Source organism: Tachypleus tridentatus, chromosome 9 (assembly GCF_004210375.1).
Source record: "Tachypleus tridentatus isolate NWPU-2018 chromosome 9, ASM421037v1, whole genome shotgun sequence".
Classification (NCBI taxonomy): Eukaryota; Metazoa; Arthropoda; class Merostomata; order Xiphosura; family Limulidae; genus Tachypleus; species Tachypleus tridentatus.
In genome coordinates this window covers 143509305-143526384 of record NC_134833.1, presented here as the reverse complement: position 1 = coordinate 143526384, position 17080 = coordinate 143509305, and the positions used below count along the sequence as shown (strand labels likewise).

The following is a 17080-nucleotide window of genomic DNA, read 5'->3' as shown; positions in this document are numbered from 1 at the left end:
ATCCAATATTTATTCTATAGATCTTCAGCCACAGTTTAGAAAAAATATTTTTAACCTACTTTATTTCTCCTGTATATTGATATTATAATTTTTTATTACTTAAATAAAAATAAAGCAATACAACAAAATTTTGAAAGTTAATTTCTAATTTGTTTCTTGTACCTTGCCTTACTAGTGGTTCCTTTTCAGGGAATAAAAAATTGCTCTTGGATAACGTGTAAATATCTCCATTTCCATATAAATAACACTGAATGACAAACTCAACACAATGCCACAATACTATTCACATGCCAATATTAATTTAGGTTATTACATTATGAGATAAAAATTACTCAAAAACACCATTAATATTACATACACATCATCACTGTAAGAAACTTAACTGTATTTTTTTTTTTTGCCAACTTAAGCTATACTAATGAGTGCTAAGATGACAAAGCTGTAGTCCAAAGAGAGAATGCAGAAAATCACAGAATGCATTAAACTTCTTTATCACATATTATAATTTCAGTTTTACCTTTAGTGAAAAGGAAAGAAATCTGTAACATAATCATTAAACAATTAGTCTGCTGTGTCATAGCAAGTAATAAATTTAGTGCAATACCAAGTTATTCTCACAACTAAATTAACTTAGGTTATTATGTGCCAAGTTAGAAGACACTCAAAATCCTCATAAGTAAAACCTCCTAAAATTCCTTCCACTAAAAAAAAAAATAGGTTAATTTTTTACACCTTACCTTCTGTCTGCTTTTCCAGAATTTTTTCTATCCCTTTTTAAAGCCTTCAACACTGAAACATACTAGTCTTAACCTTTTCCCCCTTAGAATAGCATCTACTCATTGTAAAATATCATTAGTTTTCAATATATTCATGTTTCTACAAAACAGAAAAATCATTAGGTACATAATGTAAATTACCTCTTCCTGAAACAGGTCCTGTCTATTTCTTAAAGCTTTAAGTTTGTTTTGTTTTGCTTCATGTTCTACAAAGTAAAATAGAGATAGCATTACATTAGGTATGCTTCAATTATAACATAAAAATGTTTTCCTACAAATGCCATGAAACTGAAAATCTCATCATTAGCTGAACTACTACAACTAACAGAAATACAAATATTTAATAAAATATTAAGATACTTTCTTTAATACAGGTTATGAAGAGTTGAGTATTCAAACAGTTTTAAATATTTAAATTAGCAAGCCACATGACAACTACCATTTTGGTGGATATATACATATCAGACTGTGTGTGTGTTTTCTTATAGCAAAGCCACATCAGGCTATCTGCTGAGGCCACCGCGGGGAACTGAACCCATTATCTTAGCATTGTAAATCTGTAGACTTACTGCTGTACTAGTGGCAGGCAATATATCAGAACTACATTTTGAAATTAGTTGGTGTTTCACAGTTAGTGTTATGCCATCAAAATTTATCACTGTTAAGAAAGTATGCTATATCCCTATCTGACACAAAATATCCACACTTTCAGATAAAAAATTTAGGGTTTTAAAAACAGGAATATCCCTTGTAGTTGATAACATTGAAAATTGGGAATATATATCAGTTTTGGGTCCCAGGACCATCCAAAAAGAGAACTGCAAAAGGCATATTCCAGCCATGTCAAGCAAAATGTGTAGTCTTGCAACATTTATGAATCCATGACCACAAAGGTCAGATGCAAAAGCTACCAAATATTCCAGGCAACATAATCATCAAGGATCTTCATCCATAAAAGTGACACAAGTCACACATAGAAAAGTGTTTTCCTTGACACCATAGACACTTCCATTCAACAGCTTTACTCCTCAAACAGCTGAAGAATGTAGTAAGTATTCATGCTATTTATCAAGAAAGTAGTGAAGCTTTAAAATAATTTTAAAGTAATGTGTTCAGCCTCTATGTTACTCATGTGGTCCTTCACTCAATACCACAGTTTACCAAAGTCATAATTTCAAAAACACTTTTTCAAGCAGTCATTTGATATTAAATTACAAAATGTAACCAAAACACATTACTATAAACATGAAGTTACATTAAAACCTTTTAATTTAAAATATGTAATGAACTCAATTTCTAGCCTAATTAATAAAATACATTATTATCGATTTTTCTACAGACATTTTGGACAATACATTCTACATATCACAATTTTATTCTGAATGAATTAAATATCAATAAATATATCAGATTTTTTTTCCTAACAAACTTCTCCTTTCTCATCATTTCCTGTTTTTTGGGAAAAAATCTGATATATTTATTCATATATAATTCATTTTCTTAACATACCTTTCACATATATGTTTATTTTCAATGTATTTTTACTTAAAAGATTTAGCTTTTCTAGCTTTTTATATTAATATTCTTGAAAAATTAACACAATTTTAAGGCATAAGGTTTGGTATTTTTGCAATTAAAAAAATGCTAACTTCATCTATCTATATAAATACTATTTAAGCAACTGCATTAAAATTCTTGATGTAAATATAAAAAAACCAAGTTCAAAATACAGTTTTATCCTTACTGTTTTAACAATATTTGTAATTTAAAAAGTATAATAACAACTCGATTTTGAAATATTTAGAATGGAAAATCTAATATACGTAAATATATTTTAATCTTAGTAATTGTCAAAACTTACCAATGTCCTCTTCTGGCTGAGCAAAGTAATTTATTAAATCTTCTAAGCACATTATCATTTCCTGTTGATTAGTTTCAGTAAAAATAGAGCTTTGATGTTTTGACTTTAAAGTATTTAAGCCCCTACATAAATTAAAAAGAAACACACTTAGTCTTAGTAGCATAATAACTCTCATTCATTTTTCTAAAATTGTTATAATTTTTAAGGTATAGAATGAAAAGATGGAAGTTTTCAATTATAAACTTGTTTCAAGCAACCTTTCAAGTTTACATTGTAGCATTTGTGAAAATAAACAATTCGTTTAGATGTACTTTTGAAGACTGTTATAGAACTGCATCCAACTAAATGTCAGGCTAAGAGGATCTTACATTATATAACTAAAGCAAAACTATATTAATTCACAAGGGTCTACGTATATGTAACACAATAATGTAGAGCTTAAATAGTATTTTTTTAAATTACAGTAATTTCTTAATGGTCTTTATAACAATCAAATGAAATAAAAAATCCAAATATATGCAACCCTTCACTGTGACTTTGTAACCCTGGAAATTGTTCTTAACTGTCTCAAATGTATAAATACAAGAAAAAATACAAAAAAAATGAAAACAAACAGACATGCTACAACCTAAATGAAACAATAATGAACATTTCAAATTAATATCATATAAGTTTAGGATATTGTATATTATGGATGACTGTTCATGTTAGTAATTAACTCTAGAACTCATTCCTCATTAAAAAAATTTTGGAAAAGTGAACATTTTCTAAAAAAAGGATTTTTCTGTGAAATACTGAACGAGAAAATTGTTTGGATTGTGCTGATATAAATTGTAATGTTTTTATACATCAAAAGTGATACACTTTACTGAAAGAAATAACATTTTTTTAAAAGAATTCCATTTTAATATTATATTTACAAATTACACCAATAAAGATACAAACTAACTCTCATATACGATTCTAGTGAAAGTCATGTTTTTGTTGTGAAGACAGTACTTTTATTTAAAAGAGTGTTGTGATAAAGCAATGGTTGTTGCACATATTGTAGTTATTTTTTGTAATTGTCTGAATCTTAAATACTCAAAGTATGAAATTTTTTTATGGATTTTTGTTTGTTGTTCCACTGAATAGATGGTGCCATGTTTTGTTTATATTTCGGACACACACACACACACACTATGTTAATTATATTAAGATTTTACTAAATTCTGGTCAAGAAAGTGGTGTACACTGGTGTTTATTAAAGAAACCTGTTACAGTTTTATGTTAGTGCTTATGAAACATTGGCTTCAGGTTAAGAAAATAATTACATAAAAAACCAGAAATTTTAATGCAATTATATACACTTTTAACAAAAAGTTCATAGAGTTTGTGAATGCATGAATTACACAGAAAGACAAAATTAACTTTATGCTCACATGATAAACTTGTTAAACAAAGCTCCACATTTTCGAATAACACGAGCAGTTCGAGATTCCTCTTCCTGTGACCGACTGAATTCCAGACCATCATCCATCTTACCTTCTTCAGACATTATAGCCTACAAAACATAAAGAATATGTTGATCTCCACAGTAAATAAATTACAGGTAATATAAATGGAAATTCTATTGGCACTGATTAGAGTGCATATTAAGTCCAGCATAAGAAATATTAAATGTACTGAACACAGTACATTTAAGTTTATTACATGGAATAAAATAATTTTTCTACAATGAAGTATGTAACAACTATAAAAAGCTTTACATGACTTCAATCTGACAAAAGTTAACCAGGTATTTATAAACACACATTTCGTGTAACTTTCTCTTTGTCTACCAAAAATATATAATGTCATTTAACATCAATAAATCTCAACTTACAGTGAAACTAAGGCTGTAGACATACTAAATTGACATGAATAACGTAAGTAAAGCCTTCATTTTCATTGCCTCTGTTGTCCAGCATCTAAAAGTTACCTATCTTAACAGTCAATGAACTACAAAATCACATGAAACTGCAAGGGTGCATTTTAAGACATTTCCCATTAATTCTTCATATGAATAGTAATTTTCCCAACTTTTGCACTTGTGTCTTTAACCAAAAGATCTTTTTCTTGCTCATTAATTTAATACTGAGCTGATATTTCCTGCACTTAATGCTTAATTTATCAGTATTCATATTACAACTTTAGAACTTCAAAACAAAATCTCCAAAATTCCAAATTAAATGGAAGTGGCAAAAAACAATTACCACAAGAGTTACAGAAGTAAGTCTTTCATAATGATACATTTGATGACTGACTTAAAACTTAAGATTAAATTTAAAGATCAATGTTAAGAATCAAGTCACTAAACTATTTTAAAACTAACACAGGATAAATGGATAACTGAATAGTTTTGACAAACAAACTAAGAAATAACTGAAAGATTACAAATCATACAGATACAGTACACTTAGAAATATCATCCACAAACCTGTTTCTCTTCAACTTTTCCAACACCTCTTTTTTTTGTTTCATAGGTCTGATGAGAGAGAGAAAAAAATTTTAAACGTTTCAAAACATATAAGTCAACCAAAAATTGTTTTGAGAGAGTTAATCCAATAATAAACACTTGAAAGCAAAACGTAATTACAAGAAGTTAACAGTGTATCTTTAAGTATAATCTTCTTGGAAGGATAAGACAATCAACCGTGATAAATTCAAAAATGTATGTAACAACATAAAAACGTATGAAAAAACAGAAATTATTATTTTTAAATTATTGAGACAATTACTGTTATATTTACAAAACTTGTTCTAAATTCAAAGGAAAAGCTGTACAGAATTTTTTAAATCTGTGAAGCCTTTATGGTACATGCAACAAAATACAAAGAATACAAGTTTTCATATTACAGTAACGTAATGTTTATGGACAACAAGGACCTTATTGGTCCATCTCCACTGTCCATCCGTCTACATTAAACTATTAACAAAAAACAAAAAAATCTTAAGATGCCTCTACCATTCATATAATTATAAAGCTTTTACTTAAACTCACTTAAATTTACTGTTTCCACAAAATCCAAAGGCAACCCATTCTAGGCAACAGCAACCCTGATAGGAAAATAAAATTCTCAGTAGAAAACGATTTCTACGTTGCTTATATTTATATTTGTGTCCCCTAGTCCTACTATTCTCTCCATTAGGTATGAAAAAAGATGACACATCAAGCTATTGATTCCCTTTACAATCTTAAACACCTCAATCAAATCTCGTCTATCTCTTGATGATGAGAAACCCACATGAAATAGAAACGTATCTCAAAATGGCTGGTATTAGTATTAACACTTTTACTAATAAAGCTGAGAACAAAGGTTCGACTTTTCCAGGTCATCTTTAGGTTAACAAAGAGAGAGTTTGCAACTGAACGTCGTTGGATGAATGTCTCAGGGATGAGAGGAAACAATTTCAAAGACCTTAATCTATTCTCATATGACAAATCCCTCCATCCCAACACATCATTCTAGTAACTCTCCTCTGAGCCCTTTCCAACAATTCAATGTCTTTCTTAGGTTAGGAGCCCAAGACTGGACACAATACTGCAAATGTAGCCTTAAATGATATTACAACCTCCTTAGATTTGTATTCAATATTTATGCAGATACAACATGACAACATTAAGGTTATTCCTGTCCAAATTATACTCATAATTCAATTATGGCAACCCACATCTATTATCTTGTATCTACTGTAATTAAAACCCATCTGTCATGTATTTGCCCAACTCAATAAATGATTGAACTCCTTTTGTAAAGTAACAACATCCTCTTCACAACTAGCAACACCCAAAACCTTAATATTATCTTTAAATTTAACTAATATATTGATTATTCCTTTATCTATTTAACTGATGTAAATCAGGAGTATATGTTCTAAGATGGACCCCTGAAGTATCACACTTGTAACATTAATCCACTTTGAGTGAACTACATTTATAACAGCTCTCTGCTTTCTTCCATCCTGTTACTTTTATCCAATTAACTAACTTATCCCACACATTTATATAGATATTTTTTTACAAGCCTTGTCAAAGACTTTCTGAAAATCTAGAAACACCAAAGCTACACACAGCCTTACCCTCATATTAAATAAAAAGTCTAAAGAGATTATAATTTCATTGTACAGGCCACTGGCAAGACCAAATATTATGTTCAGTCTTGTACCTCTTACCTTAGGAAAGACATTGAACTGTTGGAAAGAGTTTAGAGAAGGATTACCAGAATATTTCCTGGGATGGAGCAGTTGATGTTTGAAGAAAGGCTGAAATCTCTCATTGTGTTCTCTTGAAGCAAGAAGAAGTGAGGAGATCTGATTGGAGTGTTTAAGATTGTAAAGAAAATGGACAGCATTGATGTGTCATCTTTTTCATAATTAATGGTGAGAACAGTAGGACTAGAGGACACAAATATAAATTTTGGCAGGGTAGGAGTCATCTTCAACAAGACAGTTTCGTTTTTATAACAGGGTAGTTGGCGTTTTGGAATGGGTTGCCTTTGGATGTTGTAGAGGCAGTAAATTTAGGTGAGTATGAGAAAAATCTTAACAAGTAGATGAATGATAAAGGCTGGTTCTAAGATTTTTTTTATTTATTTTAATTTAGTTTAGAAAAAGCTGAGAAGAACAAACAGGTCCCATGTTGTTCCAAAACATTATGTTATCTACATAAGCAGAAACTTTTCAACAGGCCCTGATCATTGTTAAACACTTTAAAAGCATTTGCTTTAAAAATATTGTTACTGCTAGGATCTGAAAGTTGGTAACCTGCAAAGTGTGATGTGTTTGGCTGCACCAGTACGACTGTTATAAATATGACAACAGAACTTTAATATTTTCTTTTTAAAAACGAGAAAAAAGTAATTCGTGTGTAAGGGCATTTAAAAATCAATACCAGGAGCCAAAGAACATTCTGTTTCTCTAATGCTAGAATTGTTTTCTACATTTGTCGAACTTCTTGTTGCAATTTTTTCAGCATTTATTTGAATAAAATGTCCCAAGATATTTCTTTAAAATATTCCTTTTTTTTTTTTTTTTATAAGTACACCATTATTCTAGTTTTTACCTTGATTCACTTTCACATACCAATGAGCCATTTCTTATTTTATTATTTAAAATATAGGTATGCGGTTTTTGTTTTATGACTAATGTTCTTAGGTTTTAAATTGCTCATTACAGTTTCTACACAAATGAAAAGTCTTGAAAAAAAATGAGCCTTTCATGACAAATAGGAAATTTATACAAGCATTATACAAATCGTTTATCTTTATTTTTACAGTTAATCAATAATTTTTTGCTAGCCTTACAGATTTCTCTCATAAAAAGGTTATTTAAACTAACCTTGTATGAGAGCCAGAGGCCTGTATCAAGATGTTGTATGAACACTGTCGTATCACCATATTTTATCAGTGGAGACCCTATGCACTCCTCTTCTTTCTCATCAATAACTATCTTCTTATCATCCTATAAAAAGTGTTACATTATATTACCCAATTAACTATGCTATGACTAAAATGTTAAAAAAATTATAATAAAACTAACCTATAAAAGGAATATAGTTTTTTGGCACACTTTTTCTCCAACATTGTGAGAAATCACCAAGTATTTCAAGACTTTTAAAAAAAAACAGACAAAAAACTACACTATACCTTATACATTTTGATTAATGTATACAAATCTGAATATATTTGTCTTTTTTACTTTTTGTGGTCCATATATCTTATGTAAAGTTAGAACTCTACAAATGGTTCAAAAACCAATCACTCCTTAAGTTAGTACTTTCTGTCAGTTAGTTTACCTTTGTCTGCCTCAAGCAGAAGGCTGTTGATGCTACAGGGGCTTCCTCACGAGATACCAGGCAAACTTCTCGATTTTCTTTAAATGACAGGTAACGACCTGTAGTGATGTGACGAACTCTAAGAGCATAGCCCCAATTTATGAAACCTCCAGACCATCTAAAAATATAATATGTATATAATAACTGCTGTAAACTAAAATAAACTTAATATTAACATATCAAAATAGCACAAATAAAAGTAATTATGCAATGGCAACTTTGTATTAATGTATCTGCAAGGTTTATCAAAACATTTTTACAAACACCAATTTCTTCAAGAAAATAGCTTATATATCTTTATGTCCTCTCAAAAAGATATGAGTCATCCAGTAATTGTACTGAGATAGTTAATTTTGCTAACTTCTAAATTAGAATATTAAAAATACAGTTTACACAATCTTACCTGTCATGACAAGAATTGCACCACTTTCATACACAACCATGCCTCAAAATATTGTACCTCATTTAAATATTAAGTTCTGACGTGTTTTTATAGAAAATCAGTGATTTTTACCTAACCAGTTCGGTGTCAGGTCTTCATGTTGAGTGTTGTGGCATACAAGCAAAAATATAAAATAACTCAATAACATATATTTGGACTTCACTGCTAGTGAACAGTATAAAAACATTGGTAATGTGAGGACTTAATATGTAGTGAACAGTATAAAAATATTGGTAGTGTGAGGACTTAATGTGAGTCTTTACAATTTCTTAATGATATTTCATGCTATTTTTACAACTAGTGTTGATGCACATTAATGCTATCCTAAAATAAATGAAACTTACTTTGTTCGAACCAATTCCAACCTCCACAATGACCTCGCCTGGTTAAGAACTGCTCCACCTTCATACACGACCATGCTGTAAAACATTGTACCAAGTTTTAAAAAACTAGTATCAATATGCAACAGATATTACTGCATATTCCCAAGGCATACTTCCAAATTATTACACATTCCGCTACAATACACAACACACTTTATTAAAATAAATTAAACACACTTACAGAACTGCACAGTAAGCTTTAGAAAAGTTTGTATTTGTCACATGTAATTGAAATATGCAGAAATATTTTCATTTTTAAATTAAAAAATATAAAAAGAAAAGAAACAGTAAAATGTAGGGTGTAGTCGAAGTTTGATAGTTCACATAAGTGTTGCGATTCCTCTACCTGATAAACTTGTTTTTACACAAGCTTTCAGGTAAAGTTCATTCAAAGCTATTTTACTACAAGTGAAACATCAGAGTAAGATGTGATAACTTCAGCATGCTAATAAACTGATTCTAAATTTCTAATGTATAATAGTTTAGTGATTATAGAATTAGGTTATGTTTTTCTTTTAGCAAAGCCACACTGGGCTATCTGCTGCATCCACCAAGGGGAACTGAAACCCTCATTCTTGAGTTGAAAATCCAAAGACTTACTGCTTTCCAACTGGGAAACTTATAGAATAAGGTAATACAGGTTATTCACGGTATAGGAAATTTCTATACTTACCAATGAAAGACAAAAAATATATTAAATAAATATATATATATTTTTTATATGATCATGCTTACTTCTGTCCTGGGGCTTCTGACCAAGTGGGAGGAATGGTAAGGCACTCATCTCCTCCATGAAAAAACCTAAGGACTTCGCCTCCAAACACATATCCTAAAGATTTAAAATAATTATTACAGGCACTGATGATCCTTTTATATTTATAAGAATGTTAAACAGGAAGAAACAGTACTTTTAATAACATAAATATTTTGTATTTTTAACTAATATTACATGAAAAAAATAATCTTATTAGAGTTAAACAAATAAATAATGAAGACCAGCTGTGTAGACTCTACTAATGACTGTTTAAGACACTTGATTTCACAATTATCATTTTTTAATGCCTAAACACAAGTAATTAAAACCCATTCCACTACGAGGTTGTATTAATTCTAACAAACTAGCCTACAACTTACAAGTAAAAACTAAATAATTTTCTTTAACTTACGTATAAAAACGTAATATATGAGAGTAAATAAATGAGAGTAGCACAGTTGCTTAAAAATAACTGAATGCTATTGGTGGTGTCCACTGTGGTGGATCAAACCCCTGGGAATAACAACAACTCACAAAGTGTTCATAGTTAACTCCACTATGTACATCTATTAGTAGTATTAGACCTACGAAACTGTTCAACGTCAGTATGTTTGACAACCGAAAAGAAATTAAGTGAATTAAAAAGAGCATCAAATAGACAGAAAAATGCATATACTTCTCACTCAAAAACGTCATAAAAGGAAATTATACATATATTCCCTTGTTGGATATAATTCATATTTGGCATCACATCAGAACTCGTGTGCCTTCACGTGTTCAGGAACATTCACAAACTACATGTGCGTTTGCTGCCTTACCACCTTGTAACTTCCTTCCAAGTTTATCATAAAAAATATGATGAGATAAATAATAGAAGGCTATTATTTTGTTTGGAATTTGGTGATTTTCGATAAATTAAACCTTCCCAGTCAACTTTACGTTTGGTTTGAACTTCGCGCAAAGCTACACGAGGGCTATCTGCGCTAGCCGTCCCTAATTTAGCAGTGTAAGACTAGAGAGAAGGCAGCTGATCTTCGCCACCCACCGACAACTCTTGGACTACTCATTTACCAACGAATAGTGGGATTTATCGCACATTATAACGTCCCAACGGCTGAAATGGCGATCATGTTTGGTGTGACGAGGATTCGAATCAACGACCCTCAGATTACGGGTCGAGTGCCTTAACCACCTGGCCATGTCGGGCCGTCAACTTTAGGAGTGAGAAGTAATGTTATACAATCCATTAAACTTTAAGCATAGTTATTACCCATCACAGCCATCAGTCCTTAGTTGTAAAATGCCTTTCTACGACAAACAGACATCAATTCAGTTTAAGTTACAATATATTATATTTCCTGTATGTTATTAATATATTTAATATTTTTTCCCTTTTCTGCAATTATTTTCCTTCGAAGAACCCTGATTTCCTTCACTAAGCCTAACAAACAGACCCTGAGAAAGGCTAACGTTTTAATGATGTAAACTGCAGGGTTTTCCCCACATTTCTATTACTTTTTCCATTTCGGAATGATAAACTCAAGATGCTTAAAAATGAACAAATTATGAAAATTGTAGGAAAACAAAACCTGCAATTTATATGATTTTTATCAAAAATCGTAGGCCTATAGGTTTTTTATTATTTGCTAACTATCGGTGTTCAAACCTTCATTTTCAGTGCATAAAGATTTACATATTTTGATTAGAATGTTAGAAAAACGACTGAACGTTTTATCAAGATGTTTAAACCTTAACTTTTAAGGTATAGTGCCCACACACATACTCAAGTCCACTATTGGTAAAAGAGTAGCCCAAGAGTTGGCGGTGGGTGGTGATGAGTAGCTGTCTTCCCTCTAGTCTTACACTGCTAAATTAGGGACGGCTAGTGCAGATAGCCCTCGTGTAGCTTTGCGAGAAATTCAAAACAAAACAAACACACACACACACACATATATTTTTTTTTCAATGAATCTTTTTATTGTAACTTTTACTCTCGTTGAGCGAGATTTTTTCTTCTTATTATTAGTTGGTAAAAATTGTACTATCTCCAGTCCATGTAACAATAATTTATTTCTTCAATTACATTTGCTACTGCACTAGTTACGTTCATTTGATGCAATCTGTAGGTCTGAGTTCACAAACAAACTTTACATGTAAACTTCAAAACTACCTTTGTCCTAATATACTAGCAAAGTTTCACAGAAATTTACTGAATTGAAAACAGCCTGACAAACATACTCATTAACTCTACTTGATTAATTTTCTATCTGTAAAACAACTACTCGATCGTTCAAGCAGTGAATACTGCATTGAATCCTCAATCTCTACTCATTAACTTCTCAATCAATATTTCATTATATTTTAGTTTGCTAATTTATTGTATTTATAAACAATGTACTATTCTCGATATGAACGTAATGCGCCCTCTGACTAATATTTACATTAAAAATATTGCTTACAACATTTTATCTCTCATCGTCCAAGACCAGCTGATGAGCCTTGATACTGGATTTCTGAAAGCCCTCTTGGAGAAGTAATTTGTGAGAGCCAAAAAATAAATCTGAAACACTATTTTTACACACTTCCTATTTTGGATGTGAAATGGAATATGGGGGAGGGAGAATTGCAATTTGTCTTTTTTTGTTGTCACAAACTGTTAGCTTATTCATTTCTAATGCTTCGTCAACTTTAGGCGTTTAAAACATAATATTTAAATTAATTTCCTTACCAACATTTTTGGCTCTGCTTGCTCCTGTACCAAATGGCGCTACAGACCAGTGGGTAAGATGAAAACTTGCATTTACTATAGTTTTTTCTTCTTCTCTGGCTGTGTGCTATAACCAAATTAAATGTTTTTTAGATAAAATATAAATCAATAAAATTTTATTTTTTTACAGTAAGTAATAGTTATAATTTTTAACATAGAACAAATAAAAATAAAACATTTTCTAACTCTATTTTAAACTACTTTTAGGAACATACAATTTATTGTTACACGTACAAGCAAAGCTACACAGTTGGTTATCTGTGCTGTGCTTTCCAGGTGTACTGACACCAGATTTTTACCGAAAGGGGTCTTGAGGCGTACAGCTGAGCCACTGGAGAGCATACGATATTATATAAAAGGTTATTTTAGTCATTAAGTAAAAGTTTTTATTTATCCAAATACTGAACACATATGTATGTTTATTTATTATAAATGATGTTGATGAACTTCACAAACGTAAACTACTTTTAAGTTCTTTGGAACATGCATGGCTATTTTCATCTAATATTTTGCTCCCGCCATTTTATATTGTAAATTGTCAATCTATATCGACGTGAAAGTGGCGAAATTAAATGTGTTTAAAATTTTAAAAGTAAACCGAGCATTACTTACAAACTCAATAACATGAAAACCATGCTTTATATTATTAAAAGTATTTCCTGTGAAATTATTTATTATTAATATTTATTTTTTTCAGTTAAATTGTAGAAAACATTTCTCATATTTATATAACGTATTAACATTGTAGTCATAACAAAATAAATTACGTATCCACACAAAAATTATAATATTTCGTAAACTATATTTTCTTTAGATGTCCACAGTCAATCACTATTTATTTATGTTGGCATAACAAATAGCCTAGCATGGTCTGATGGTTAGGGTGTTCGACTTGTAATTTTCTAACCTTCGAGTAGCTTTGCGCAAACTTCAAAATACACAAAAAAATAACCATAAAAATATTACAATATAGAAACGAGTTAGACAAAATTGAGTTTAAGTCGCATTATTGTTATTATGCTCAAGAGACTTGTGAACTATTATTATACTCTATATCCAGACAGAATCAACTGAACTGTCCTCATATTTTAAACTACATTTAATTTTTTTTGCAGTATAGTTTTCTGATAGGCTGTTAAGTTTCAGGACACTCAAAAGGGTAAAGAAGTTAATAACTATAAAAGTGTCAATTTTTGGGGGTTCCAAAAATATAGAAATTATATACTTATCATTAGGCACAGTAATTACGATTTCAACAAAAGATAAGATTTTATATATAACTATAATTTCCACAGTAATTAGCTTTAAGTATATTCGAACAGGACTATAATATATTATTCTTTTAAAAACAGAAACTTGGTATTATATTTTTTATTTCACACTAGTTTTTGTATACCTGATGACATTCATAATAACGAAATACATCACTCAAGCTACGTGAATGTACGGAATAGACACAATTTGAATTGCATTGTCATATACGTGTAATGTAATAACATGGTGTGTTTTGAAACTAAAGTTTGAAACTAGAAGAAACTGTCGAACATCTTGTTGTTATTATGTAGCAACAAATTATTTAATGACTACGAAGTTTCCGGAACACAATTAATAATATACCAGAAAGGCTGGTAAAACATGTGAAAGTAATAACACATATAACACTTACCAGGTAACGTTCAGTAGCAACACTGACTAGGATTAAATCGTCTCCCACTCTTACTTTCTCGCCCTCTGATCGTTGTTTGGATGCAGGATGGATCGTCCACCAACACGCCTCACCTACAAAAGAATTATTTGTTTTCTAAATACAGCAATCGGCGTACAAAGAAAACAAGAAGATCACTTGCTCATGCTCGTAGTCGTTTGTTTTGGAGCAAGGTTATACGATGGCCTAACTTTAATGTACCCGCTGCAGAAATCAAATCCCTGATTTTAGTAATATACGCTTTCAAGCTTGTGACGTCACACTTCTACAAAATCTTTTCTGTAATACAAAGGACCCGGCATTGTAACGTATGTTTTTTATTAAGCACAAAGCTATACAAAAGGCTATCTGTGCTCTGCCCACCACAGACATCGAAACCCGGTTTTTAGCAGTACAAGTCCACAGACATACCCTTGTGCCATTGGGGAGACGACTTGGTAACAAACGTACTGCCAGGTATTATAGAACAGTCAATCTCTTTGAAGAATTCATTCGGTACAACAAATATCGTCGTGCGCACTTTATTCTAATCGAATAAGCTTTTCTAGATGGACAAATAACAATAACAAATCATTTCTGTTATCCTCCTGAATATGTATGATATTAATAAGAAACAGATTTTTAACACATTTTATTTTATCTATTTTGTTTCTTGCTAATAACAGCCGAGTTTGTTTTTTTTTATTTTAGCGCAAAGCCGTAGGGACATAACCTTGAATTTTAGCTTTATAAGCCCTTAAGCTTGCAGTTGAACTAAAAGGGAACTGCTGATAATAAACCTTCACAACAGGTGAATATACTTACCGAAAAAACTGTAAACAAATATAAATATATGACAACAGCAAAAGTAATAAGAGTTTACCCTTTAGATTATTAAATAAATTCAGTTATCACTTCCACGTCTTTTTCCAGCATCTTTATTCTATTCTGCATACGTGTGAACAGGGGTTCAGTATAGGTGGTGACAGGTGTTTCTATCGAAGCCTATTCTTCCAATACAAAGTTAAAACTGTAAAGTGATGAACCGTAACACACTGATCCTGAGAATTTGAAAATGTAAAGAGACTGAGGCCCGGCATGGCTAGGTGGTTAAGGCACTCGATTGATAACCTGAGGGTCGCGGGTTCGGATCCCTATCGCTTCAAACATACTCGCCCTTTCAGCCGTGGGGGCGTTACAATGCAACGGTCAATTCCACTATTAGTTGGTAAAAAAAGTAGCCCAAGAGTTGGCGGTGGGCGGTGATGACTAGCTGTCTTCCCTCTAGTCTTACACTGCTAAATAAGGGACGGCTAGTGCAGATATCCCTCGTGTAGGTTTGCGCGAAATTCAAAACAGTCAAATAAACAAACAAACCAAAGCCACTGTTCCAATTCCGACTATCTACATGGGAAAAAAGAATAATTTTAAGCCTTGTCTTTGGGTGGAAGCCCGGTTAAATTTATGGTTCGATCTTACTATCAAGGAAATGTCATTCCCCCCTCTCCTACATTTGACAAAAATATTGTGATGTAAACTTAACATCGCAGATAAACTAAATATTTTTAGTATTTTTTTATTAAAACCATCAAATTTGTGTTTGCGAATAATCATGCGTAGCATTTATTTTTTGGTCCGTCGATTATCGCCTCCCAGCGGCACAGCGGTATTTCTGTGGACTGACACCGCTAAAAACGTGTTTCAATACCCGTGGTGGGCAGAGCACACATACCCCATTGTGTAGCTTTGTGCTCAATTCTAAACTAACACACTGTTGATTTACAATGTATGTCTGCTACATACACATTTTGCCCCATCCCCCTAAAATATTTCTGTGGGCGTCCATAACTCTTTCACGTGTTGATGTATGCTTTAGGTCGCTAATTAACGAGGGCGTAAAGGAGGGGAGGGGGCTCAAATAGTTCACGTGAACTTTCTTTTTCGTCCCTAATTTTCTTCATTCGTAATACATTAATGCCATACATCCGGGGCCAGATGAGTACAGAAGAGGTTAAGAAACTGCATTTTCGTGCTACCTATGTAACCTATATCTTAGTTTAATCAAAAACTAATTCAATCAACATCGCGAACTTTGTGTTGGAGTCGGGACAATCAGATACTGATTCTCTGTTACACAGATAGATGGCTTGTGTTGCGCGCAGTTTTCACCAAATTTTACAGTACGTTTACTTCTAGAGAAACACTGAGGCGAAATTGAAATAGCATAAAAATAGTTTTTCCACTGTGTTTAAAGACAGGTAGTTTCTGAAGTTTCAGTGGCAATAAGTAGTATCAATGATTTTGTTGTTTTTACTTGTCTAAAGTAATAGTGGTCTCAAAAACCATTTTTGAAATTTTAAGTTGGAACCAGGTGTGTTTATTTTGATATTTAACAAATGTAATTGTAGTAACAACGACTCCTTTTCTCATTGCGTCACTAATTCCACCAGTTTTGTACTGATCTACCAAGGTACACGCTTTACTGAATAAATACTCTTTAATTAACCTACAAAAATTCTACTATCCTGATGTGCATTGCAAATGTAATATACGATATAC

At 31.5% G+C, this 17080-nt stretch overlaps 1 protein-coding gene across 11 annotated transcripts in view; it reads right to left on the bottom strand.

The window, feature by feature from the left end:
* Positions 1 to 17080, bottom strand: part of LOC143226567 (ryanodine receptor-like) — a 250771-nt gene that overhangs the window by 175494 nt on the left and 58197 nt on the right. For 10 of the 11 annotated variants that reach the window (XM_076457700.1, XM_076457702.1, XM_076457699.1 and 7 more), the window contains exons 1-6: positions 8453 to 8570; positions 7996 to 8118; positions 5096 to 5143; positions 4059 to 4180; positions 2638 to 2759; positions 918 to 982 (exon numbers count right to left, since the gene is read on the bottom strand). Coding sequence is in view for 1 of the 11 variants with exons in the window: in XM_076457710.1 (XP_076313825.1) it covers positions 918 to 982; positions 2638 to 2759; positions 4059 to 4180; positions 5096 to 5143; positions 7996 to 8118; positions 8453 to 8609; positions 9278 to 9352; positions 10052 to 10145; positions 12799 to 12904; positions 14504 to 14616 (1025 nt within the window). In the remaining 10 variants the exon portion in view is untranslated. Of the gene's footprint in view, positions 1 to 917; positions 983 to 2637; positions 2760 to 4058; positions 4181 to 5095; positions 5144 to 7995; positions 8119 to 8452; positions 8610 to 9277; positions 9353 to 10051; positions 10146 to 12798; positions 12905 to 14503; positions 14617 to 17080 lie in introns of those variants that run through there. The other variant, XM_076457710.1, reaches the window with a different exon arrangement.